Source organism: Rattus norvegicus, chromosome 8, assembly GCF_036323735.1.
Source record: "Rattus norvegicus strain BN/NHsdMcwi chromosome 8, GRCr8, whole genome shotgun sequence".
NCBI lineage: Eukaryota > Metazoa > Chordata > Mammalia > Rodentia > Muridae > Rattus > Rattus norvegicus.
The window spans coordinates 70762542-70788535 of NC_086026.1; the positions used below are offsets into that span (position 1 = coordinate 70762542).

General features: G+C 50.9%; 1 protein-coding gene across 18 annotated transcripts in view; it reads left to right on the plus strand.

Annotated features, from left to right (window-relative positions):
* The window catches only part of Tle3 (TLE family member 3, transcriptional corepressor), a 45899-nt gene that overhangs the window by 9360 nt on the left and 10545 nt on the right, over nucleotides 1-25994 (plus strand). For 6 of the 18 annotated variants that reach the window (XM_006243216.5, XM_006243219.5, XM_006243218.5 and 3 more), the window contains 5 exons: nucleotides 11688-11750; nucleotides 13118-13192; nucleotides 20256-20460; nucleotides 21878-21894; nucleotides 25754-25873. In XM_006243216.5, coding sequence (XP_006243278.1) covers nucleotides 11688-11750; nucleotides 13118-13192; nucleotides 20256-20460; nucleotides 21878-21894; nucleotides 25754-25873 — 480 coding nt within the window. Of the gene's footprint in view, nucleotides 1-11687; nucleotides 11751-13117; nucleotides 13223-20255; nucleotides 20461-21877; nucleotides 21895-25753; nucleotides 25874-25994 lie in introns of all 18 variants that reach the window. The other 12 variants (XM_008766347.4, XM_006243214.5, XM_006243213.5 and 9 more) reach the window with 3 other exon arrangements.

Here is a 25994-nt window from a genome sequence, read left to right on the forward strand (position 1 = left end):
AGAGGAATGATCTACTCTGAGAGCAGGGGCAGAAATCCACTGGGCTTGCTTTAAGGCATCATCCACTTCAGACTCAAAGCCCACAAGGAGCCCCTTTCCCTGCTGACACCAGAGCCTCAGGTTTCTCAGGAAGGGAGCAAACACTCTCGTGCTGGTTGGCGTAGAGTTTTCAAGTCCTTGTGTTTCCTGGCCATGTTGCATGTCAGCCAGAGACTAGGGGATTCGGGCTACTGTGGCTGAGTGCAGAGGCTGCTGTGAAGGGCATGGAGAATAGGGAAGCCTATTGGAGCCAGCCTGAGTGCCGAGTCTCCCCATTTGGCCAGACTCCAGGAGGTTCACCCTTCAGCAGAGCCCTGAGGTCTAAGGGGCCTTTCTGGAAACCAAGAGGGTGGGTAGAGTGGGACTGGTATTCTTAATTGTAAGGTTGTACGAGCCAGAGGAGAGCTCTGGTAACTCCAGAGATTTTTACCGGTCAAGAGGGTCCCCTTTTCACCTCATCCACCATGGGTGACAAAGTAAGAACTCAGGAACCTAGCTATGGGAAGGGTGGAAATGAGGTCTGAGAAGCAGGGGAAGCCCTGTCAGCACCTGGAGTTTGGCTGTAAATGGTCCTCACTTCTCTCCATAGCCAAGTTGTCTTGGCAAAAAATTGGAGTCTGGGTCCCTTTCCTGTACCCACGCACGCACGCACTCCTTCAGTGACAGCCTGAAGTTCTAAGATGTAGCTATTACTACATCTTTGCATATGGACACAAAACTGGTGATTGTGCAAATGTCATAGATGAGAGTAATACAGCCACTTGAGATTTCCTGCAGCGCTTGATTGCCAAGCAGACGAGGCATTTTCTTCTGAAATGCTGGGGCGTTCGCTTCCAGAACAAGAGTATTAGACACCTGAAGAACTGGGTGTGGAGGTGTCCTGTATGCACCCGGAGGGGGCTTGCCTGTCAATTTGGGTGTGGTAGGGTGTAGGGGTGTGGAACATGGAACTGAGGAACAGGAATGTTTTGTGTTGACTTAGCCTCACTGCCTGCCTGGCCGTGAGGTGACAGCTCATTCTGCAGGAGACTTGGAGGCTGCTGTTAAGGGTTCTCTTTCTGGTTGTATGCTGACCGGGGCTTTGATTGTAAAAGAGGTGGTCAGTGACCTGCGTCTTGATTTGGAAAGTATTTTCTGTTTGTTTTTCTTGCTATCTCATCATGTCAGAGGGGGAAGATGGGGATGATGCAGGAGAAGGGGTGATAAAGCTGAGGTGTGGAGATAGGAATGAGGAAGCGCCAGGCGACACTGCCCTGGGTTGTGAGAGGAAACTGAGTTGAAGGAAGACTTGAGGCTTGCCTTACCTTGGCTTTTGGTGGTGGGGTTCCTAGGGCTTGGCCTTTATCTTGGCTTTCCAACCTCTTCCAAGTTTTGGTTGTTTGCTTGTAGTTCTGAGACTGACTTTGACCCTCTGGAAGGGTCCACCTTCCCTCAGATGGATACACAAAGTCAGCCAGGGTTTTTTTTCCCACCCCAGGGTCCTGTCTCAAGGGACGGTGCAGTGCAACCTGGGTCAGGCAGGACACCTCCTTCCAGCTGACTAAAAGCTTTGAACTCCACCCAGTCCAGTAGCCATGTGAATGAAAGAGAGGAGAAGGAATGATCAAGGCCACCTCCACTCCCACAGTCCATAAGGTCTTTCTTGACTCAGGGTTTGAAGCTGAGGACATTGATCAGACAGTCAGTACACACTTTGCTTCAGGAGGCAGGGGAAGAGGAGGGCAGTTTAGCCTAGACCAGGGTCTTGAGACCTCACCACTATTTTTCCTAGCGAAACAACTTTCTTTAGTTTCTCCCTAGGAGGAGACTGCAGCCCAGTTTAGCTTTGCCTCAGAGTAGAAGTACTCGGGGGCAGCCTGGAGGAATTGAGCTCTGAATAGCTCCTGCTTCTGCCAGCCAGTCTTAGGGACCTCACACATTATGTCCTGTAGGAAGTGAAGGACTTCCTTGAGTCAGAGTCACCAGCAGGAGTCACCATACAGGAGTCTGCTGCCAGGGTCCTCCTGTATGGGTTTGACACTAGCTTTTATATCATAGCCTAGAGGGGGAGGGGAGCCCTGTAGCCTTTAGCTTCCCTCTACCCTGTCCTTTCACTTGAATCTTACCCTGCTTCTCAAGAGACCCCTTCTTTGCAGACACCTTAAACTCCTATGTCAAAAGCCTGGGGCCATTTCCCAGGCCTACAAGATTGGGGAGGGTTTCTGACAAGCCTCTTTTTATGTAGGTGAGAATGGAGGTGTCAGCAGATTTGGAGTTTCTTGCAAGGAGTCCAGGTCCTCTAGAGAGGGAGAACCAGGAGCTTGGGAAGTGGGGGATGGGATACTCTGGATGACTAGAGTGGGGGCTTTGAAGTCCTACAAATATGGATGTCTGTCTGCACCTTCTGTACCCTATCAGTGTAACACTGCTGTCCTTTGTGAGGTTTTGCGAGTGGTAGGCTGGGTAAGGATCCTCCCTGCTAGTAGAGTAGCGGTGTTTGTGAGACTTTTCACAGCCGTACTTGCATTGCCCAACATGGTCGCCATTAGCTACATAGAATGTTGAGCAATTGAAACGTAGCCCTGTGGTGGCTGAAGAACTGAGCTTTGAAACTGATTTAAACCCAGTTGCACTAGGCCCTGTGTGGCACCTGGCTTTCTAGACATTGGGGATTTGGGAGGTGCGATGGGGATTATGGGAGCGCGGATGCACAGGAACTCCCACACACAAGACAGGTCTCAGCAGGGTATTCTCACACTGGGACAGATAGAGCCTCAAAATTTCCAAGGCCTCAGAGAGGGAGAAGGGAAAGAAGAGGAGAGGAAGAGCCGGGCTGCTTAGGCTTCTCTGAGCCCATCTCATTGTTGCGCACTTACTCCATAGTTCAGCCCTGCAGTATCTCTGTCTGACCCATCCCCAGCACCATGAAGCAGGTGCACTGCTGTTGGAAGGGGTCAGATGACTTGTGTGTGGTCAGTTGGTAGGGTCATATCAGGACCACATCTGTTTGACCTGGGCCATATCATGATCCCTGACTCAGAACCACTTTGGGCTTTGGTTCCAGTGCCCAGAAGTGTTCATATAAATCCTTTTAAGAAAAAGCGCGTGCATTGGGTTGAAATCAGCCTGGTCCGGGGCTCTTACCCATTGGGTTGGTTGTCAGCAGCACTGCTGTGGACCTGACAAATGTTTGCAGGCATTGCTGACTCTCCTGTCCCCCAGGAGCCAGAATTCACTAGCACTGGTTGAGAAGACACCTGTCCGAAGGGAAGAATCAGGCTGTAGCCCTGGGGGGTTTGGTTACTTTCATCATGTGGAGAGCAATCCTTGCCCTCTCTGGACCTCATACCGCATCCGTGAGGTGGGAGGTTTTCTGTCCGTCTGAGAAGTCGGTTTGAGAGCGAGTAGACGGTGAGACAAGTGCCTGAACTTGATTTCCACGGCCTGTGAAATGTCTCCACTTACTTGAGTAAAGGAGACCCGCTGACCCTCTGAATTTTTATGTAAGGAGGGGACGTGCTCCGTGCTCGTGAGAGCAAATAGAATAGGACTCTGTTTCCGCCTACTCAGTCTGCCGCATGCTACCTCGGTTTCCCAGTGAGCCCCTGTCCTCAAAATGTCAAAGCAGTTGGTTTCATTTGTAACCCTGACCTGGTGAGGAGACCCCCAAAATTTAATGAGCTGCCTCAGCAAGGGTAATGTGACTTTTACAGCCTGTTGAGGGGCAAGGGGGAGATTTGCATAATGCTCCAAGGGGGGATTAGGTGGCTGGGGGTTGCCATGGCAACCCCACAGGGATGAATTGAGAATTTTCCTCCTCACAGGAGTTGGCCAGTGGAGTCTGGGAAGGTGGGGGAGGGAACAGGGGGTTATCCAAGGGGAGGACTGAGGAGAGGGGAGGGGGAATCCCTTGGATGAGTGGGCAGCTTGGGGGAAGGTGTAATCTGAAAAGCCCCCTCTGTTCTGTCCATACAAGCAGGCTCTTTGAGAGCTGACTCCCTTCGTAGGGGGTGGGAGGCAAGCAATTTAATGTGTTTGGGAACCAAGAAATTAAAGTGAACAAATATTTAAAGATTATTGGATCTTGTTAACAGGAAGCTGGATGGATGGAAAGTGAGAGTTAGAGAAATGAAAGTCTTAAGGAGTATTAAGAGCCCAGGGAGAGACGGGGTTGTCATGGGGGGGTGGTGTCATCGGGTCAGTTCTCCCACCGAGTGGGGTTCTTCCTCCCCCATTTCTAAGAACCCTCAGTGCTGTACCCTTGGCCCTCACCTCGCCCATGCTTCAGGAAGACCGAGTGGGAGGACAGCCCCAGGACGGGTGCAGGCTCCAGACTGGGCTGCAATTCCTTCCTCCTCGGCCCTTCCCACTCTTGCCTGGCATGCTGACTTCTTACAAGAACAAGGAAGGCCCGTTGCTTTCAGGAAAGTGCCTAGAAGGGTCATGTCACCACTCAGCAACCCTAGGCTCTCTGGCTGGGGAGGCCCTTGTGACTTCCTTCCTCTCTGCCCTCCTCACTGTTCCTTCCTCTCATGGGAAGGGCACAGGGGCCGACGCAGGAGGCATCTTGTTACAGGCCAGCCTTGCCATTCTTGCTCTGTAAGACCAAGATCTTCGGGGTCATGTGGAGACACAGGCACTTCTGTACTCAGTCTTCCTAGCATAAAGACTCCAGCAGGCTTCCTCAGAGGGCGTAAATATTTAATGGTGTTGTAGTTATATATAATTTGATCAATATGTCAGTGCTAAGAGGGCCTTTAAGGAGGCTCACCTATCACCAAGCAATCTGTGATGTAAACCAGCACCCCCCCCCTCCCCTCTGGCCCCTGAAGCCGCAAGCATCATCTCCCAGGCTGCTAAATGGGTCATTTATCCCTTTCTTAGTCCTCAGCGGGGTTTGTAGCGTGGAGGGAATGAGGCCTGGGAACACCACCCTGGCTTTTGTTAGCTTCCTTGTTCCTCCCCCTCCCCTGATTTTCTTTCCTTTGTTGATAAATACCACCTGTCTCAACCCAAGGAGAAACTGCCTGGCCAAGGCTACCGTCTTATTCAGTAATTGAGGGTCCATCAGTTTAGAATTGTCCAGGAAATAACAAGGGGTATGTCAAATCAAAATTGCCCAGACATTTTGCTCTGGAATCTTCTAGTACTTGCTTGCTGGGTGGTTATGAAGCCTTGCTTCTGGGAAGGTGAAGGCCAGAGCCACCTCACATAGCTGCTGGCCCCAAACTCTTTAATTCAGGTTTGCTTTAGTTACTCCAAGAACCAGGTAGGTAAAACCTGGTTGAAATGGGAGGGGGGATCCCAGAGCTGATTTGATACCCCACCTCAAATACAGGAGTCAGAAGATTAACTGGATGCTGAGAGACAGGAGTCTGACGCTCCTTAGATTACAGTGGTTGGCTAGACACAACTGGGTTGGACATCATTGGTTCTGTGTGGCTTTGAAGTGTACTTCGCACTTCTGGTGGGCAGCTATCTGTTCCTTGTCTTTCCTCACACATATGTGGAAATGTCTCTAGACTCATTTGTTGACTGTCCGGGACACTGTTCTGATCTTCACGGAAGAAACGCTTATTTTAGAGCTGTAACTTGGAGCTTGCTTGGGAATGCTGGGTGGTGAGACATGCTGCTACTGAGTTTTGGTGTGCACCGAGAGATTTGTATAGGGGGTGTACTGTGAGATATATCGTTATTTCTTGTATTAGCCGATGTCCAGTTGCTGTGACAAACACCTGGCCAAAGCAATTTCAAGGAGCCTGGGAGATGTCTCAGTTGTTAAAATGTCTGCGCTGCCAACGTGAGAACCAGAATTTGGATCCTAGTCTGCTGAAATGCATCTAGACTCTAATTGGCAGAGATGGACAGAGGCAGGCAGTTCCCTGGCCAGCCAGCCCAGCCAAATTGATGAGTTCAAAGTTCATTGAGAGATCCTGTCTCAAAAACAGGTGTGAATAATCAAGGAAGAGCCCTCCGAGTTGACCTCTGACCTCCTGACACACAAACATGCATATCCCGTACACACACACACACACACACAAAGAAGTTAAGGAAGGAAAGGTCTTAGCTCCTGGTTGAGGGTACAGATGGTGGGGAAAGGCAAGGGTATCTGGAGGCATCTGGTCATGGTTCTTCTGCAGCAGGGAACAGAGAAAGGTAATGCTGATGCCTTTTTACTTCCTCCTTTTCATATGTAGGTTAGGACATAACTCGTGGGTATTTACATAGGGTAAATCAGTCTTTCTTACCACCTCAGCCCTGTCCTGAGAGTCACTGGCATGCCCTGAGGTTTGTCTCCTGTCGGGTTGATAATACTGGCCGCCATGTTTCTCTTGCTTGAGGCTCTAGGACAGTTGGATGCAGTTTAGATATTGGGCAGATTGAAGGGCTCAGGGGAAGATTGGATTTCGGGATCCAGCCATCGGGAGCATCGCAGACTTGCCCAGTGTCCATCACTCATCCAGCTGTCAGGGTGTGTCTTGGTATACACCCCCACTGTTCTTCCATGTAGAGGCATCTCTGTGGCTCTTTGTTTGGCAGAGCCGTGTGAGGAAGTGGGAAGTTGGAGGTCACATAGCGACTCAGGCCGTTCAGAAGTGTGTGGCGCTGTAAAGTCTGACAATGGCCCCTGAGACCTAAGTGAGCTGCCTGGTTTGCCCATCCGGTTTCCAGGTAACACGAAAGAAAGCCTGGAGGAGAGAAGTGGTTTGCTTAAACTTGCTGGAGACATCTGGGAGTACAAGATGGGTCATTTCTTCCGGCTTTAGAGCTTCCAGTGCTCTTTAACCTCCTCCTCCTTTTGGCCTGGCAGAGGTTAAAATGAAACGCAATCTCATTGTCCCCAGGCACGGGCGACCAGGAAGTTTAAAGCTAACTATCATTGAGATGGTCTAGTGGAGTGACCATCAGACACTGTGTACTGTGTCAGGCATGGTCAGCTAAAGGAGGAAGATAGGCACAAAGGCTGACTGGATGCCGAAGGGCCTGCAGCAGCAACTGGATGCTGGGGGTGAGGGCTAAGGGTTGCCTCCATCTCCTCCTTGCCTCAGTGTCATAGGTCAAGGGTCAGGGATGGTCTGAAGTTAGAGCAGATGCGGGTAGCAGATCGCTCTTACAGACACGCACTTTCAGGGTATTCATGACTCCTCAGCCTCCGGCCCGCTGTTGGGAGGTCTTGCTTTAATGAGGAGAAGGATGTGCACAGGAAACAGAGTGCTCTTTGGGAAATGACACTTGCCCCCCATGATGTTGTTTTCATTAATTTGCCTAACAATCTCAGTAGACACTCTGCAGCTGTTCCTCCCAACACCCAATTGGTAGCGCAGACTCGAAATGTGTCAGGACTCCGGCCCTTCCCTGTCTTCTGTCTGTCTCAGAAATCAGTAGCCCTGAGCAGCAGTGTGTTTCTGCAGGCAACGCCGCCACCTTTGAACTGTACTTAAAAAGCGCTTTGAAAGGCCAAAGCAGCCTCCCCAGACACCTTTCCCCAGAATGTTCAAAGCAAGCCATCCTCCCTCCCACCACCTCTCAGGTAGATCTGAAGACCAGGCTTACCTGCCGAGAGCCATGTCCTTAGGAGGCAGGGAGGATGGAACCCAGCTTGCTGAACCCTAGCTGCCATACTGGTACGGCGCTGTGCCTGAACCCCGGGAGTTTCCTAGTGCTCACACTAGCTCTAGTGTGGTGTGTGACTTGTCTTAATTGTCGAAATCACACATCTAAATTCTTGTCCCCCCCTTTTTTTTGGAGCGGGTGCTGAGAGGTTGTTTGAGTTGGATCAAATGCTGTTTGGACAGCTGTTGTAATCAGAAATGCTGTCAATCATTAGCCTTGACGGTCGATTTTCTTTCAAAATCATTTCTCTGAGCTGTCTCAACCTACTGAAGTTTGGCTTCCTGGCCGGAAGTCATTTAGTGGAGTCACTTAATGGGTGCGTGTCAGTTTCCCCATCTGGAAGATAGACTGTTAGGTGCCTTCCTGCAGGGCTGTGAGAGTTAACACATAGAGCGCTGGTGACTGTGGGTGGGCAAGGTAGGTGCTTCCCTGATACTCTTTCAAAGCGTTTGTGTCTGGGCAGCTGGTTCCCTTCTTTGTTTCTCAACCTTCCTAACACTGCTGCTCTTTAATACAGTTTCTCATTTTGTGGTGAGCCCCATTGTAACATTTTCATTGCTACTTTATAACTAGAATTTATTACTGTTAAGAATTACAATGTAAGTAAGCCAGGCTGTGGTGGTGGCACACGCCTTTAATCCCAGTACCCCTGTACTTGCGAGGCAGAGGCAGGCAGATCTCTGTGAGTTACGACAGCCAGGGCTACAAACTGAGTTCTCGGACAGCCAGGGCTATACAGAGAGACCCTGTCTTGAAAACAGAAAAACCAAAACCAACCAACCAAACAAACAAAAATCATAATGAAAATATCTAATATGTTCCCCCAAAGGGGTAGCAACCTACAGATTGAGAACCACTGCTCTAATACAACCCTCCCAAGAAATTGTTTGGTAAGTCATTCTCCTTTTCACACAGACAGTAAAGACTCAGCTGTGCTTCTTTGTGGAGAGAATAAGAGAGATGAAGTGACCAACAGCTCATGCTGTGAGGAAAGGCAGGAGACAGAAGCAAAGGCCAGCCCAAGCCCCAAGACAGGGATGTCTAGTGGTTATAAAAGTTCTCCAGATGTCGTGTACGCCCCCCCACCAAGGACTCTTGGTGACTTGTCGGAATCCTTTCTGCCAGGCAGAGGCCTCTGTCATGCTTGAGCACAGGTGCCAATACCATAGCCTTCCAGAATGTTCTTCTTGGGAGTTGTTCTGACAGCTCCTGTGCTCAGTCAGTGTTTGTGGTGCTGGAAAGGGGGATGAACGTAGGGAGGAAGAATGACTGCTTAGTCTCAGCCACCCACAGGGCTCCTGAGCAATCCAGCTGTGGTCACTTGGCAGGGGTACCAGGCCTTGACCTGAGCATAGCTGTGCGATTCCAATGGATCCATTTTCTTAGTGATAGAGGATGCTGGGCTCTAGACCCAGTAAGGTATGAGAAGTTTCCTGTAGGAAGCCAGTAGTCACAAGCTTCCTATAGGTTGGGGAAGGAGAATGCCGAGGCCTTCTAATTTTCTTTAATCACCAAGATCCTGACCCTTGACCTGATTAGTAGAGGACGTAAGCTCAGTCTGAAGCCCTTGAGAGCTGTAGTAGGTCAAATGGCTGGCAGGGATCAGAGTCTGCCTCCACCTTCCTGACTGTGTGTGGGGAATTGATGGGTCAATGAGAGACCCAGCGAGCTGGCTTGTGCTTGACCTGTCTTGGCATAGACATTCACCATGTTTAAAGGGCCTAAGCCATTGCTCACCACCACCTCCCTTCCAGCTGACTGTCAACACTTTCCCCAGCACAGTCCCTTCCACAGATGTTACCCATGTAGGGAATCGTGGCCGTAGACGTACTGCAGCATGGTGTCTGCGTCTACATGGCACAGACACAGTAGAACCGAGGAGATGGCCCAGGCACTAATGCCCTTGCTGTGTAAGCATGAGGGCCTGTGTTCAGAACCCCAGTGCCTGTGAAAAAGCCTGGTACGACAGTGGGAATCTGCGCAGGACTGGGGTTCGCAGAGTCAGGAGGATCCTAGGAGCTCACTGGCTGTCAGTCTAGCTGAAGTGCTGAGCTCCAGATTTTCTAACAGATTCCGTCTCAGAAAATCAAATGGAAGGTAAGAGAGAGGCACAAGATGTCAACCTCTGGGCTCCACATACATATGCACACATAAGTGTACAGGCAGCATACATGCACCACACAGGCAAGAAAAAGAATGGCTACTAGTACTGTTTATTCTTTGGCCAGGTATCAATTGAGCATGCACTGTTTTTCCAGTCATTGCTACTCTTGATTGTTGGAGGCAAGAGTGCTTAGGCCAGGGTCTTCCTCAGCAGCTGGGCTGATGAAGCGTCGGTGTTTGGCTCTTTATGGGTCCTGTTCTCAGCTTCTTGTTCTCGGCCATCCATCGTGAGATGCAGGCTGATTTCAGCACTCTGGCTGAGTACAACTCTTACTCCTGTATTTTGTCCCCCTTCCCTATTCATTGTCTGTGAACAAGTGAGAAGGGTCCTGTTTTGGAGGGGTACACTTACCTCTTCCTGCTTACATAGGCTAACTTAGACTATACAAAGCGATCCTCTAAGAACCCTTACTTAGAGCAAGAATGGCCGACATCCCTGAAAAGGGCCAGAGTCGCTGTGGTTAAGAGTCTTGCAATACAGAGAACAGCCCAACGGAACAAACAATTTGTGACCAGAGAAGTTGAGAAATCTTGACGTGTGTCATTTTTGTTGCTGTCTGCCACAGTTGTGCAAATGTGGGTCTCACCAGCTCTTAGCCTGAACGCTACCTGCCCTACTCCCAGAGAGCTTTGAAATCGGAGACCATACTGATGCAGATGGTCTGGAGTTTGAGGGACAGTCCTTCACAGTAAAGAACTGTTCTGCTACAAAAGCCCAGAGCAGTGCCTGCTGGGCAACACTGGCCCTGTTTCTGAGGAGATCCAGCTGTCCTCTCATGGCCCTGTCCCCACCCAAGAGCTGGGCAGGTTCTCTGGGTTGTATCATCTGGCCCCACAGGGCACAGGCTAAAAGCCCTTCAGGCTCCTGTCAGGGCCTGTTCTTGCCATAAAAGGGAGACATTCTCTCTAGTGCCCAGTGGCCCCTAGACTCTTAGACTAGGAAGAGGTGCTGGCCCCAGGAATTCCCCAAGGCCAGCCTCTGTTGGTGAGACTTCAGAGGGCGTTGTCTTTATCTGAGGCACACTAGATTTCGCATGCAGAATCATCTGACATGAGGATGATCACAGGTTTTTAAAAGGCTGTTGTCATGGTTTCGTCAGAAAGATTGCCTAGTGCTGATGGAGGCTTTGAAGGCTGTTCTGAGACCTTCGTCCTGGCTGCTCAGGGTTCAGACAAGATAAGAAAGCCAATTCCAAGAGTTGTCTGTCAGCCTCCCTTCTGGGCTCAGTTAACCATTTAGCAGCACTCTTGATCTGGGATCTGAGTCAGTCACACATGGTCCCACTGGAAATTCTTGGTATTTTAAACATGGGCTTGGCTGGGAAGCTGGGGCGGGCAGAGAAGTGAGCTGATACTCTGGGACCAGCTTGTATGAGGGTGTAGGGAGGGGCTGGAGAGATGGCTCAGAGATTAAGAGGATGTAGGAAACCACTGCATTCCATTCTTAGACTCGGCTCGGGATTGAAGACTTACCATACTACAGGGGTTAGAAGAGATGGTCAGAGTAGAGCACGAGGGAGTCACATACCACTGCGTAAGAGGCTGGCCCTGGAAGAGCCCTTCACGCCTTGGTGCCCTGGGGCTCTCTTGCCTTTGACCTCTAGTTTGGAGCATCACTGGGTAGCTCAGTTCTCTCTGCACACTGGATTTCAGTTTGTCACGGGTTTTCTGGAATATGGAATGGTTGTTTGGATACAGTAAGGATTCTTTCTAGAGGATGTCAGCTGTTGACCTGAGTCTCACATAGGCCACCTCCCCTATGAAATGGGAACTTTCTAATACATGATCAGGAAGCCCATGGTAGGGGGCTGCAGTGGTAGTGGTGGTGGGGTACTGAGACTGACTGTCTCAGCATTTCAGTGACTTGATTTGTGATCCCTTTTCCTTTGCAGACAGAGATCGCGAAGAGACTGAACACGATTCTAGCCCAGATCATGCCTTTTTTGTCACAGGAGGTAAGGCCTTCCTTTGTCTCTTTCCCTTTCTGCCTGGGGCAGCCCAGTGTGGCCCTGGTTCCTGAAGCCCCAGCCCCTCACTACCTGTTATACCGATCCAGCTGGTAGGATTAACAAGCCTTCTCCGCTGACCCGGGGGCAGAGCTCACATCACAGGCATCATGTGCTCCTTTTCCAAAGGGAGAATGGTCCTCTGCCACACCGGAGGGTCTCATCATCTGCAACAGTGACGAGACCCGTGACCAGTGTCTTACATGGACCTGATCACTGGCTTCAGCTTTCCAGAGTTTAGTCTTATAGCTGGTTCAAGTAAGGCTGGTAGGTTGGTGCCAAAGGTCATACCCTGTGTGGGGTGGTGCTCCCCAGGTGCTATGTATCTTCTCAAAGGCCTGATATGCCTGTAAGTTTTTAAGCACCCCTTGGGAGATAGCCCCCATACCCTGGAAATGGAGTCTGGACTCTGGAGCATTTGAGTATCTCCCAAGAGATTTCAGAGGTACTTGCAGACCTCTAGTCCCTGTTTCTGTCCTGTCTGACCCCACCCCAGCACATGCAGGGCCAGGGCCCTCTGTTCATTGCCCGAGGTAGCTAGGACCATATGAGTTCCCTGCTGGAGTTCTGGATCTGAGATAGTAACCTGGGTCTGACTACATCTAAGGAATTAGATATGGCTTGTGCTACTTCACAGCTTCTGGGAGTGTATAAAACTTAATTTTTAATAACAGACTTAGTTTTTCAAGAGCAAATTTAGGTTTGTCAGGCAAGATTAAGTGGAAAGCAAAAGGTTTCCTGTGGCCTCTCCACACAGGCTGGAGTGTCTGCTACAATTTTGAGTCCACACCAACACATCATTGATTCGGAAGACCTGAGACTGTGTTAGAATTTCTTTGGTCGTTCTCACTCTCTCTTTCTAGCTAGACTCTTAGCTCTTTCTTTTGGTAGCCGTAGATATATGTTTCTTCTCAGCCTTTTAAATCTGAAGCCCACATGTTCTGTTTAATTCACCACTGTCCACTATAGCTGCGTGTCCTGGAACATGGCGTCCTATGTGATTACAGTAATGCCTAGAAAAGAGTCACCCCAGTGTGTAACACCTGATTACTGCACAGAGCAATGGTTTTCCTGTATGCGAGGAGGCCACGGGCCAGTCTTGGGTACTATCTCTGCTTTCCTTAGAAAGTAGTACATGCTTATTTAAAGACTGATGAGAACGTGGCTTCACCTGTTACCCTCATCCCCAAGCCTTGGGCCTATCGATCGGGATCTTTCCATCTTCTCTGGGGAAGGTCCCTGAGCAGCTCCAGGTACCCCATGTTGGAGGGCAATCGAGGGTGGCCACTTCTTGATCACACTTCATTTCCCAACAGCATCAGCAGCAAGTGGCGCAGGCTGTGGAACGCGCCAAGCAGGTCACCATGACGGAGCTGAACGCCATCATCGGGGTACGTGGACTCCCCAATCTGCCTCTCACCGTGTGTATAGCCCTTTTATTCCTCTCATTTACCATGACCAGAGATGAACTCTGACCTTAGGTGCTCTCAAAGAATGGCAGCCCCAGGGCCCGTGGCATCCCTAGGCAACTGAGGGCTTGGATTCATTGGGGCTCTTTACACAGGGGCTTTACCACATTGTCTCCTGGTCCCCAAACCAAAATGCCAGACACACCTTGAGTCCACCTGTAACTTTATTAGCTTCCACATCTGGTGCCCCTAGCTTCCAGAAGGATCAGCTCCTCACTGCTGCCTCCTCTCCTCCCACCCCCACTCAGGCTGCCCTTCTTTGGCCTCCTGGGGTCAGAACCATCTCTGCTGTTGATTGATGTGCACCGTGCTGTGACAGTATTGGGGTTGGGGTCTTGCTGCTCCATGCGCTGGGCTGCATGGCTGAGCACTCTTCACACGTACGTCCTTGTGAGTTTCAGCTGTATACCTGGATGGAACCTTCTAGAAGCCCCACCTTATTCCTAACACAGGAGCACACATCCCATAGTGCTGTTCTGGAGGGCCCTCAGGGAAGAGAAAGGAGAGGTGGGCTAGTTCACCTTTCTAAGCCTTCCTAGCTGTGGATGTGACAAGGGTATCCATGGATACAGACCCTCAGGACTGTCAGGGTATGGTTACCCGTAAAGGCAGTTTGAGGGGTTCCTTCTAGTGTTAGTTCCTATGGCAGCTCCTGAAGGTGGCAGGGCTTAAGCCTCCATTGATTCTTGGTGTTGAGGGGAGAGTAAACCCTGCCCACTGTGTGTGGGAAGGGCAAGAAGCTTGGTGGTGGGAGGTCACACCCTAGGGAGGGAAAACCACGGTATTTTAAAGCTTGAAGTATCTCCTGTGATCATCCAGTTCAGGGTTCTCGTTAAGAAATATTTCTTAAAATTTGCTTTCTGAAAATTTTATCATGCGTACAGTGTAGTTTGATCCCCACTACCCTCTTCTGAAAGAGTTTTGTTTTACATTTTTTGTTGAAATGGTGTGTGGTCCTACACGCCATAATTCGTGATACCCAAGAGCCGGTTCTCTCCTTCCGCCACGCGGGACCCCAAAATCAAACTCAAGTTGTCCGGCTTGGCAAGAAGTATGTCATGTCCTGAACCACCTCACTGCCTCCCCACCCCCCCTCCCACTTGCTGTCCACTTTTCTTCCCCCAAGTCCCCCTTTCACTGAGTTTATTTAGGGTTTCCTGAGAACAGGGGTGAGGTATGGGTGTGTGGGACCAGATAAGTCTTTGTGGCCCTGTGCAGTTTTAGGTATTCAGCAGCAGCCTTGCTTCGTAGCTACTGGGTGCTATAGACTAGCATACCCTGCACAGACACACTGTGCTCTCAGAACCTCTCCAGGGGTTGCCTAGATCTATGGGCAGGTGGCCTCTGGCTGAGAACCGGTTTAGTCTGGTTATTTCACAGAGATTTAGCAGTCGGACCCCCCTGAGAGCATCCCTGAGCTGGCCCGTGTCCTGCAGTGGTGGTTCAGGGGGTTAGGAGCGGGACCTAAGCTCCGGGTTGTCTTCAGAAGTTTTTCTCAGAAGCTCTTTGGTCTCCTGCGTTCCCTTCCAGACCTCTCCTTAAGGTCTACTGGGCAAGTTCTCCCACCAACTAAAGGGGGTACAGCCTAGTCCCATCTCTTACTCTTTGGAATTAAAGCCTACATATGAAAATACTTTTTTCTTTCTTTTATTTTTAAGAAAAAATGAAATTGGGAAGCAGCGTAGCTGGATTGGCTCCAGCTCCTTTAAGTAGCGTTTAGGAAGCTACAAGTTAGGTCAAGGCGGCCCTAGGCAGATATTGGAATTCAATTAAAGCACACGAGTGGGGCCTGTGACCCCCATTTTCAAGGTAATTGCTTCTCAGGCTCTGAGTGAATACGGCTGTCGTCCTGTCATTAGGCAGGCAGCCGTCTAATCGCCGCGCCTGACAGAGCCTCACAGGGCAGGAATTGCCGACAGCTGGGGCACACCCGGACTGGGGAGCTGTGCTTCACTGCCCTCCAGTGAGGGGCTTGTTCCTTTTCTTCTGGAGGCGAGAGGGGAGCCACCCTGCTGAGATAAGGGCACAGGCAGGGGCAGTACCCCCGTCCTGATTTCCTTGGATAGAAAGGTTTCTCGTGGCACACCTGCTCCAGTTGGCTGGTCGTGGCCTCCTGACGGGGTTGGAGTCTGGGGTCTCCATTTAGCTGGGCTGCCAGCAATATGAGGAACGTGGATGGAGCCAGAGCATGCCACAGGGTTGAGATCTTGTGGGAGAGCAGAAAGGAAGGACAGATGAAGGGACCTGGGCTGCTGGCCACCCCCTTCCCCAGCTCCCCATTGGTCCTTAGGGAACTCATGTCCCTTTGGGTGAGTAAGGTAGGCCTAGAGATGGAGTCCCTTTCCAGAATTTGGTTTTGCATAGGCAGTTGTGTGGTGGCCTAGGAAGTGATGGGCTCTTGGCTTCTTGGTCTGGGTTGCCTGGAGAATCATTTAGTGGGTGGCATGTGCAGTGCTGACTTGGTGTTTTTCTGAAGAGGGAAGATGGGAAGGGAGGAGGTAGTTGGAGTTGTAGCTTGTCCCCGACTGTGCAAAGATCTGTGAAGCTCTCTTAGGTCTTCCTGTCTTCTGCCTGGAGGCAAGCAAGTAGGATGGATGGCTGAACAGGAGTTGGGTGGTAGAATTTTAGAAGGGATAGAATGGCGGAGATGTTCTGCCTTAGTGTCTGTTTCTTTGGCCCAGAGACTGAGTTCACCTCAGGGGATTACTGTGCTGGGATCCTGGCTCAGGTTTCTGTTGTGTAGTGTAGTTACTTGGCCCCTGGCACTGTCCCATCTCTGAAGCAGGGATAGCAAAGATCATTGTGAACTCCAAAAGCTGCTGCCAAACCCAGAGGCCAATGCTGCAAGGGAGCCTACTGGGCCGTGCGAAAGACTTGGGGGTCGAGTTACCCTCTGCCTTACCAGGACTCTGTCCACTTCCTCTGGTGCAGCTGGTGGCCTGTTTGACTCCAGAATTGAAGCAGTTAGACAACTCCCCTAAGTTTAACCCAAATTACGAACCTCAGGACCGAAGCATCTAATCAGCCAGCAGAGTCATGAAGCGTGAGGTGTGTAATCCGGTTACACATGCTCCTCGAGCAAGCTCTCCCATCAGCCTCTGTTGTCAGCCATGCCTGCCGATCTCAGACCATGGGCACTAGGCACTCAGGGATGGAGGGCACAGAAACCACCACAGGGGCATGATGTGTTTGTGTTTGGTCATGAAATGGTCAAGGATGGAGAAGTGGATGTTCAGGAGTGTGCTTGGTTCTGGGTTTCTCAGTCCTCTGGGGGTTAAGGCCAGGAGGGAGAGAATCACTGACTTCCTTTCTTCTCACGCATGGAGAAGAGCCAGTATTAGGAGGAACAGTAAAAGCTGGAGGCAGGTGGCCTCAGACCGTGACATTTGTGACATTTAAGACATTTTTCTGCCATTGAGAAAGCTTCCAGTTGAAAGCAGTGTGACCCTCCCACTTAGACTAAACCGTTTGAGTACCTTGCTCTCTGAAGCCACCAGAGGACATGCTGCAGAGAACAGAAATGCAGCCTGAGAGTGGCTGCATCCCCCTTGCGTGCTGAAGCAGGTGACACGGGCCGTGCGCCTACCTACCTGTGAATCACATCAGCGCCAGCTGCTCCTGGCCCCATCCAGGGGAGCACTTGGCTTCATTCCCTCTGTATTGCCACCAAGACCACTGCTGGCAGAACCTCGTCCATCCAAAGGGCACTGGCATCCAGTTGCATCCATTCTAACTTTGTGGAAGAATTTACCGATTGAGTCTTCCATCAGTCTGTCTGCAGTCTTCTGGGCTGGCCCTCATGGTACCCTCAGACCACCCCAAGGAGACCAGAGCAGTGTTTTCTGGCTGTGCAGAGCCAGCCTCTCTGCTTGAAGATGAGAAATGGCCATTTGCATGGAAGCTCCTTGCCGAGACCCTGAGGCCGAGGAGCACTGTGACAGCCACGTTGGTTGAGTAGCTGCCACTGCTGTTGTCACAAGTTTCTGCTGTGGATTTCCTAGTGGATATTTGGGGAAAGCAGGACACCTGTCTACACTGATGCTTGACACTGATGCTCCAACTTCCTCTAACCAACTGGGCCTCCAGGGCTGCATGGCCACCTTTGAATCGAGCTCTCTGCTACCTCGTTCCTCCATTTCTCTGCTCTAACCTCCAGCAATTCACTCACTATTCGTGGGCAGAGGGATATGCCCGGGCTTGTCGGAGGTGCTGGATGGATAACACGACGGTTCTGTCTTCCTGCATCTGGTGCGATGATTATACCCATTAGCTGAGCTTGCTTGCACTCGGACTTTGCTTTTACACGGAATAATGTGAGTTCTGTGCAGCCCAACGGTGGACTTCACTTTGCTGTCCATTTTGCGGACAAGGAAATGGGCCCAGAGAGATCAGGTGACTTGTCCAGAGACTCAGCGCTGATAAAGGATGAAGCTGGAAGTCCCCCACCCCCAGCAGCTCTGCCTACATCCAGGGTCTGAGTTCCTGAAAATGGGAAAGGAAATTTCCTTCTGACCAGAAGAGTGGGAAGGGAATCTGTTTGGACTGGACTGAGTGGGCAGGGTGGGAGAGGAGACCCACACACAGTCTCACATGTCTGCAGGCAGCAACACCCTCCACGAGTGCTTTTGTCTCCTTAAAGCATCTTGTCTTACCAGTTCCTCTGTGCAGTGCAGATTAAGTACCCAAGTCCTTACTTTCTGGGCTTTTATTAAGTAATTATCACCCACAGACTTTAAAGGGCTTCCCAGCATGGAGTTTAAAACCAACAGGGCCCCAGTGGAGATTCTTTGTAACAAAATGTCTGGATAAAGCTGTATTGTCCAACCCTGCCATGGAATACTAATAGTCATTCAAAAGGAAAGTGGCATACCGTCCCCCCCATCCCCCTTCAGAACACCTTTTAAACCGGGTCATATAACAGTGTGGACAACGAGCGCTCATTTGTGGAGAATTGCACGGAAAAATTGTAGATCTGAAAAGCTAGATTGTCGATAGACTGACAGCTGGCGTCCTATGAGGTAGAAAGAATGGGGGAACTTAAAAAGAACAAAACTTAAAACTTTTTTTTTTAAAAATTCTTACAATGAGCCTGTGTTATTTTTGTAAGAAGATGTTTAAAAATTCATTTTCTTTAAATGGGAAAGTGGAGGAGCTGTGGTTATCTCCCATCTAAGAGGAGTCCAATCTTAGCTGAGAGGACTGGAGGTCCTGTGGCTCTGCTCTGAGAGCTCCCTTAGCTTAGGTGTGCTGCGACGCAGGCAGACCTGCAGTCATATCACTAAGACCCGTAGCCACCAAAAGCTGGCACAGGTACCTAGCAGTGAGGTCATTTCAGGTCCTCTTTGGTCTAGGGCAATGCCGTGCATGCCAACCTTTTACGTATAGCGTTAAGAGATGGAGCCTCTGGAATCAGAGGTCCAAGACCGCCAGAACAGCCTTAACGTGGTGGGAGAGCAGCTAGGTCAAAGATCTGCAGCTCAGTTCGTTGAGGGGAATGTGGGAAGCTTTTTAATGCTTGGCCAGATATCTGTAGGGACTCCCCAGGTCCTGTGGACTTTGAGAGCTGCTGTTTGGGCGACAGACACAAGCTCCATCAGCCCATGGCCATCTTTCTTGGCTTACAACATCATTCACCTCTCCCTCTTGCTTTGAACACTGTAGGTGATGCTAGTAGTTGACAGATAAGAGTCCAAATCCCATTTAGAGCAATGGGGCTTGGACTGACCATTCCAGTGCCTCTCTGTCACTCTGCTGCCTGTAAAATGGGCACAGTCACTGGTGACTCAGGTTTTATTTGGATGTGTCCAGGAATTTATATGCACATACAGATGGTATTGGTCCCTTTCTCTTGGGCTAGTCCAGAAAAAACATGTACACGGATTGGGACAAGCATACCCAATGCCCCAACCAGTCCCAAGAAATACCATCCCTGAGAAATAGTTGATACCACGTAACCTGCCCTATGATGCCAGTGTTGGCAGACTTATGAATAAGAGGGCATTCTGTCTTGGCTGCTGGGGAAGCATGGCAGCCTCTGAGCTAGGAACGTGGGCACTGGAGCAGAAAAAGGTGGGGACCCTTGAGGTTGGCCATGGGAAGAGGTGTCAGGCCTCAGGGTCCTGGGTTATGGGTGGGGAGGAAACGGAGAATGGATGTTACTTTGTGTGGCTGGGAGTACTGAGGTTACTAGGACAGTGGGAGATCCCTGTGAGAACCCTGTGGAAATGCCAGTGGCTGTCATGAAGCCCATTGAGTGGTGGCTGCATGCCCAAGCCCACATTACCTTACTGTAGTCCCCTGCAGTGGGTGCCGCCTCCCTTATGCAGATGAGGAAATTTGAGGCTTAGGGTATTTGGAACTCCTTGTCCCAGGCATGCAGATAGTGTCAGAATCAAGACCAGGATCCTGGCCCATCTGGTTCCAAAGGCTCAGCTCTTGCTGGTTCTTTGTTCTCTCTACTCTGATGGCCAAGGACATCAGCTTTGATTCCACCAGCCCTGGGACTTCTTTGCCCTGCCAGACTCTACCCTGTCCCGACTCCACCAGCCAGACTTCAGCTTCCTTAGAAGCTCAGTCAGGGAGGCTTTCCCCAGGTTCCAGCTTTGGGTGGGAGGCTCTGGCTGCTGATGTTAAAGGCATGTACGCATGAGCTTTGAGCTTAAAAATGGGTTCCTCTCCATTGAAAGGAAGCCCTGGTGACCGTGTGGGTTTTAAATGCATGCATTATTTATCTTGCGATTGGAAACAGGCATGGGAAACTCTGTCCTGAAACTGGAGCTGGGGGATGACGCTTGAAGACATAAATCTTCTACGCTGCAGTCCATTAACAGATTTTGTTGAGCAAGATGAGCATGTGACTGGGGGGGGACGTTTGGGGGGGATGTTTTCCCTGTCGCTTCCTAGTGGAGGAGCGAGGGGAAGGGCAGAGTTGACCCATCCTCTGCCCTCTCCGACCTGTAATCGCTCACCACCAACTTTATTGCAGCAGCAGCAACTCCAGGCACAGCACCTCTCCCATGCCACACATGGTCCCCCGGTCCAGCTGCCACCCCACCCGTCAGGCCTCCAACCTCCTGGGATTCCCCCAGTGACAGGAAGCAGCTCTGGGTTGCTGGCACTTGGTGCCCTGGGAAGCCAAGCCCACTTGGCAGTGAAGGATGAGAAGAACCATCATGAACTGGATCACAGAGGTGTGGATCTGGGTCGGCTGAGCTGGGTAGGGTGGGCTGGAGCTAGAGGACACACCATAAAGGACGTGGCCAGTACTGTCACCTAGTCTGGTGTTAGCTAAGACTTGGAGCCATTGGTTGAGTGCTTAGTGCATGGGAATGCTGATTTAGACCCCCAGTGACTTACCAGGGGAACAGTCTGTTTATCTGCAACAGCCCCTGAATTCCCAATGGCATCCTGCCTATTCTTGGGCCAGCCCTGCAAGTCCTTCAGGGTGTGTTCATGATTGCATCGGGGGTTGTTCTTAAAAGAGTTTGAGTTGGGGCCTTGTTGTAGCCTTGTGTTGCTGTCTTCCTGAATCCCTGTATCTCGCCATTGGGAAACCTTCCAAGAGGTAGCGCTGCTGGGGGTGTTGCTCAGTTGGTGAGAGTGTTTGCCAAGCATGCCCGAACCCTGAGTTCATGCCTTGGCACCATCTAAACCAGGGGTGGTAGTGCATTCCAGTAAGCCCAGCAACTGGGAGCTGGAGGCAAAAAGAGGGAAAGGTTATGGTAATTCTTATCTGTGTAGTGAGTTCAGGGTCAGCCCAGAATCTTGCAGACCCTCTCAGACTAGTTAGTGGACCATCTCTGTGCTGGGTCTCAGGAATACTCCAGTAGAGGAGTAACTGGAGGGATGAGGAATCAGAGCTCTTGCTCTTGCCATCTGCATAGCACTGTTGGGTCTCAGAAGGATATCAGAGGGAACAAGGACCTGGCCCCATGCAGCCGCTTAGTAAAGCTGCCAACTTGTGCATTCATTCGGTTGGCTTTTAGGTTTTTACTGGTCCACATAGTCAACATCTTCCAAGCTCCCAGGGAGTTTCAGGAAGGACACCGTCCAAGCCCTACTCTGAGCTGTATCCTAGGAGCCGAGGCGGAGGCCAACTAATTTGTCCCTTCTTGACAGAGGAGAGGACAGTGAGAGCTGCTACTTAGCTGGGCCAGTGTGACAGAGGCCTAAGTTTCTGGGGGCTTTTTAGCAAAGAAACAGAGAATGGCGTTAAGAAAGCAAAACTGTAGAAGTCATTTCCAAATTGCATGGGATTTGTTTGTTTGTTTGTTTGTTTTAAAAAAGCATTAACCTTCTCAGCTCCCAGCTTTCGCTTGTGATTTCAGAAAGTATGGTGAGCCAAGGCTCTTTTGACACACCAGGAAGCAGGCTAGTGGCCTGGATTCCAGGTCATGCTGGGCACTGGTGGGAGGAAGCCATTGGGATGATATATAAGGGACCTGCCTTCATTGTACCCAGGGAACTAGAGTCAGGTTAACCAGTGAGGTGGCTTTAGTGAATCACAAAGGTTAGCAGAGCTGAGAGTGACCTTTTACCTTGTTTTCTCCCCCTTCTTTTTCTTTGGGGTCCTGACCCTCCTCCTGCCCTGGCTTTCCTGCCTCACAGAGAGAGAGTCCAGCACGGTAAGTGAGGGTGCTCTTGGTGTAGGGTGGGTACAGGAGGAGGGTGGGCCTGCCTAGAGGTTTGTTCCTAGAACTACAGGCCTGGCAAGTAGCCTGTGCTACCCACAGCTAACCCCAGTTTCCCGTTCTGCTCTGTGGGTGGAAGCTGGGGTTTTATGTTTCGTTTGTCTGTGTGTGCCCACGGCTGGAAGACCTGGCTTCAGGGCTGATGTGTGGGTGACAGTGTCTCTGCCCATATCCAGTACTAGGGGTAGTTCCTGTCTGTCATAATGTAGGAGTTACTGTCCTCTGTTGCCTGAGCTTTAATTAGTGATCTCTAAGTCCCCCTTGACATGGTCAACTGAAGCCATTAGCCCACAGCCTTACATCTTCCCAGGGGCTTTTTGGAGCCATTGGCCTGAGCCCAGGACTCCAAACTCTCCCTGATGCTGCCTAGGTTGACGGTTCATCAACCCTGCACGTTGGATGCCTGCTTCTAGCATAATCCCAAACCCTCCTTTCTTCAAATGCCCAAGGTTTCTCCCTGCTCTGCACTTTTACTCAGTTTAAGAAAGTGCTAGCAAGCAGGTATTAAGGCCAGGCCGCCCGCCTGCATGTCTGCCAGCTCAGAGATTTGCTGTAAATCTTTCTGATCACACTGAGGCTCCGAGATTCTGTTTCAAGTGAATAAGCCCTCTGAATAAGCACAGTGGAGTCTGGATAAAAAAAAAAAAAAAGAATCCCCCAGCGATTAGCAGAGCTATTTTATTCCTCATCGCCGGGCTTGTATCCGGGACCATCTTAATCTGCTAGGGTGGCTTTCCTTATTACCTCATGTTAAGTAGGACTTGGAATGTCAGGTCTTTAACTAGCCATCCAGGCAGCAGCCTCCTCTGGAAGCTTCCTCTGCCTGACCCGCCTTCCTTTCCAGTCCCTGCCTCCACCATCCAGACTGTTTTCTTACCTCCCCTTAGTTGTCTTACCTGGCCTGCCTGCTCAGAAATCCACACCCCCCTCCCGCCTGCCCCGCCCTTCCCCCCATTGGGCTCAGGAATGGCCTGGCACAGAAGAAAGGAATGATTAAAGCTGAAATCCATCTTGATTGCTTTGCTGTTGATCCTTAAACCGTGGCATGTTTTTGGAGAGGCAGTTTGCCTATGTAGCTGGCATAGGTGTGTCCATCTGTGTTGTCTCCCCCACCCCTGCCCCAAACCTCCAGCCCTCTCCAGCTCTGATCCAGTCTCAGCCTTGTGAGGTCTTGTGTCTTGACCTCGGAGCCCCAGTCTCTGGCACAGCATGGGAATCACCCTGCCCAGACAGCCTCTCTCAGCTCTGATAGGCAGACCCCTTGTAACAGGACATGGTCAGCAGGGGGCCTTCCCCAGGAAGTAGGTATTGGAAGCCCAGCACCCACTTCTTCATACCTATTCCCTTTTGGCTTTGCACTCCTGCTGAAAGCTTTCTGACAGAAACCCAGGGGGACCCCAAGTGTGCAGTCCTTCCCGGCATAATGCTCCTGGCATCCGAGCTAGGCTGACTCAACACAGACTGGAGAATGAACAGGGATGAATCCCATGACCTCTAAGGGCTGGGCATCTCAGAGTGGGTACCCGTGGGGGCTAGGCAGTAGGTACTATGAGAGCTGCATCCTCAGGGCCATGGTGCTGTTAGATGGTGGAGATTGACATAATCAGCCTGAGGAAAACAGGTTGTCAACAGTCAAGGGCTCCAGCAGGAAGGACAAGGCTGTGTCAGAGAAGGGAGGGGGACAGGCTGGAAGCTGCCCCAGAGGGGTTAGCCTGGAGTCCAATTAGAGGCAGCTTCATTCATATTTCCTTGCCTAGCTGAAGCAATAAAAAATACTTAGTTCTTTGGCTGCCTGCCAACCAGAGGCGGGCTGGATCGATGCCGCTAAATGCCTGACATGACTCTCCGGTAGCGGCGAGGGTTTTCAGCCTGACTGCATGAGAAGAAAGAGTTCCCTGTTCTCGCACTGGGTCGCAAGGAGAAACACGAGCAGCCACCCCGTCCCCTCCCTCCTCTCCATCACCCGCCTGCGCAGGGGCAGCCAGCCTGAGGGGCTGGAAGCATTTCTGCTTAGCACGGGGTGGCCGCCACCATCTGAGGAAATGAAATGAAATGACGGTGATTTTTTTTTTCTGCCTGTGCTTGCAGCAACTAATTGAATTGCGGCTGTGAGCGCATCGCCGCCGCTCGCCCGGCTGCGGGGAAGGTTGAGCTGCAGTTCCATTATAACCTCCATTTTTTTTCTTCAAGGCTTGATAACTCTGCCATTTTAATTTGCTTCAGGCAGAAACTTGGCAGGGAAGGGATGCCCAGAAAACCGGCTTAGGAAAGGAAATTAAGTTCTGTGGCTGGCTCCCTCACACACCATTCCCCAAACCCATCCACCTGCTGGCTGCCCCACCTCGTTCCCTGCCAGTGAACCCCATCCCTGGGCCAGCATTGGGGATAAAATAATAAAGTGGGGAAAGGAGATGAGAAGGATTACCCTACACGCCTTCAATGTCCTTCTTTGTGAGCACCTCATCTTGCTGTGTTTCCACACGACTCCAGCGTCCATCTTCAGCATGTGTGGACTTGTGGCCACTCATGTCGATATAGTTAGACCAGGATCCTCTGATTCGTTCTATCACTCCTGACATTAAAGTCAGTCTGAACATGGGTCGTTGTTTATCAGTACTTTTCTTATCCCTATGATAAAATAACTGGAAGGAGGAAGGATTTTTTGGCTCATGGTTTGAGGATGTACAGTCCGTTACGGTTACATTGTGGCTTGGAGGAAGGGGGAGTTGTGAGGTAACTAGTTACATCATAGCCACAGTTAGGAAGAAGCCAGGCTGTATCAGAGCCTGCCTGTAATCCTCTGTAGCTCTGTGTCTGCCAGCCAGACCCCTTTTCCAGAAGGTTCCAAGACCCCCCCTCCCCCAATCAGCTGGAACCAAGTGTTCTAAGCCCTTAACCTGTGGGGCATTTCATATTCAAACGGTGGTAGGGTGTGCTAGAGGGAGCCATTGAGTTCATAGTGTCCTGAAGGGGCACTAGGCCTTCAGGGTTTGCAGACAGCCCTTGCCAGAGTTTCCCCCTCCCTGTGCACAGTCACAGGACACCCTGCTTTCAGCCTTTCTTGCTACTCACCTGCCTCAGATCTTCCTCTTTCTCAGGCCTGTCATCCCTAGGGATTCCCCTCCCTCCCTCTGTAGCAGAGGAAGAACTGAGAACTCCCAATGCTCTCCCCAGCATGGAACCTTTCCTTCCTCTGCTGGAGACCTTAGCTTGATCTTGCAACTACACAGGACCCTGTTCTCTAGGGACACGGTCCCCACCCTAAGGGAAGCCCTGTCTTTACAAGGGAAAGGCTTAGTGGCCTTGCAGGGTTTGTGCCCTCGTGACACTGGTTGCTCTTCGGTTTGCCAGAGCTTGGCAGTGGAGGAGTTGCATGTCTCAGAGTTGCTCATCTATGCTTAGGGCTTTATCTGCAGCCCAACACCTTTTCTCATTCACTGCCAAATGTAAAATGGCAGTTCTACATGTGTGCCTGTCTATGGTTCAGGTCTGACTTGAAAAGACACATCTTTGCTTTGAGTAAATTGAGTGATGGGTGCCCCTCACCCTCTTGGGACCTTGCCTCGGGCCAGGAAACAGAAATAGCAGTTCCTTGCTTTTAAACATTGATATTGGGGTAAGTTCCCAGGGACCCAAGGTGTCCTGGGAACGTCCTTTGTGAACCGGATCTGCAGACACAGGTGTCTGTCCACGTCCTTCTTCTGGCCCTCTGCCATCTGCTCTTAGTTGACTCAGCCTGTGTGCAATATTGCATTCAGCATGGAGTTTTGACCCCAAGATCTTCTTCTTCCAGAACAATTCTGTGTCACCCTCAGAAAGCCTCCGGGCCAGTGAGAAGCACCGGGGCTCTGCAGACTACAGCATGGAAGCCAAGAAGCGGAAAGCGGAAGAGAAAGACAGCCTGAGCCGATACGTATGTGGGGTGGGCAAGTGGCTTCATGGATAGGGTTGGATGCTGGCTTTGGCCTCGGATTCTGGCAGTTTAGTTCTGAGTCTGAGAGACTGGTAGTTGTGTCAGGGCCCAGAGGGAGGTT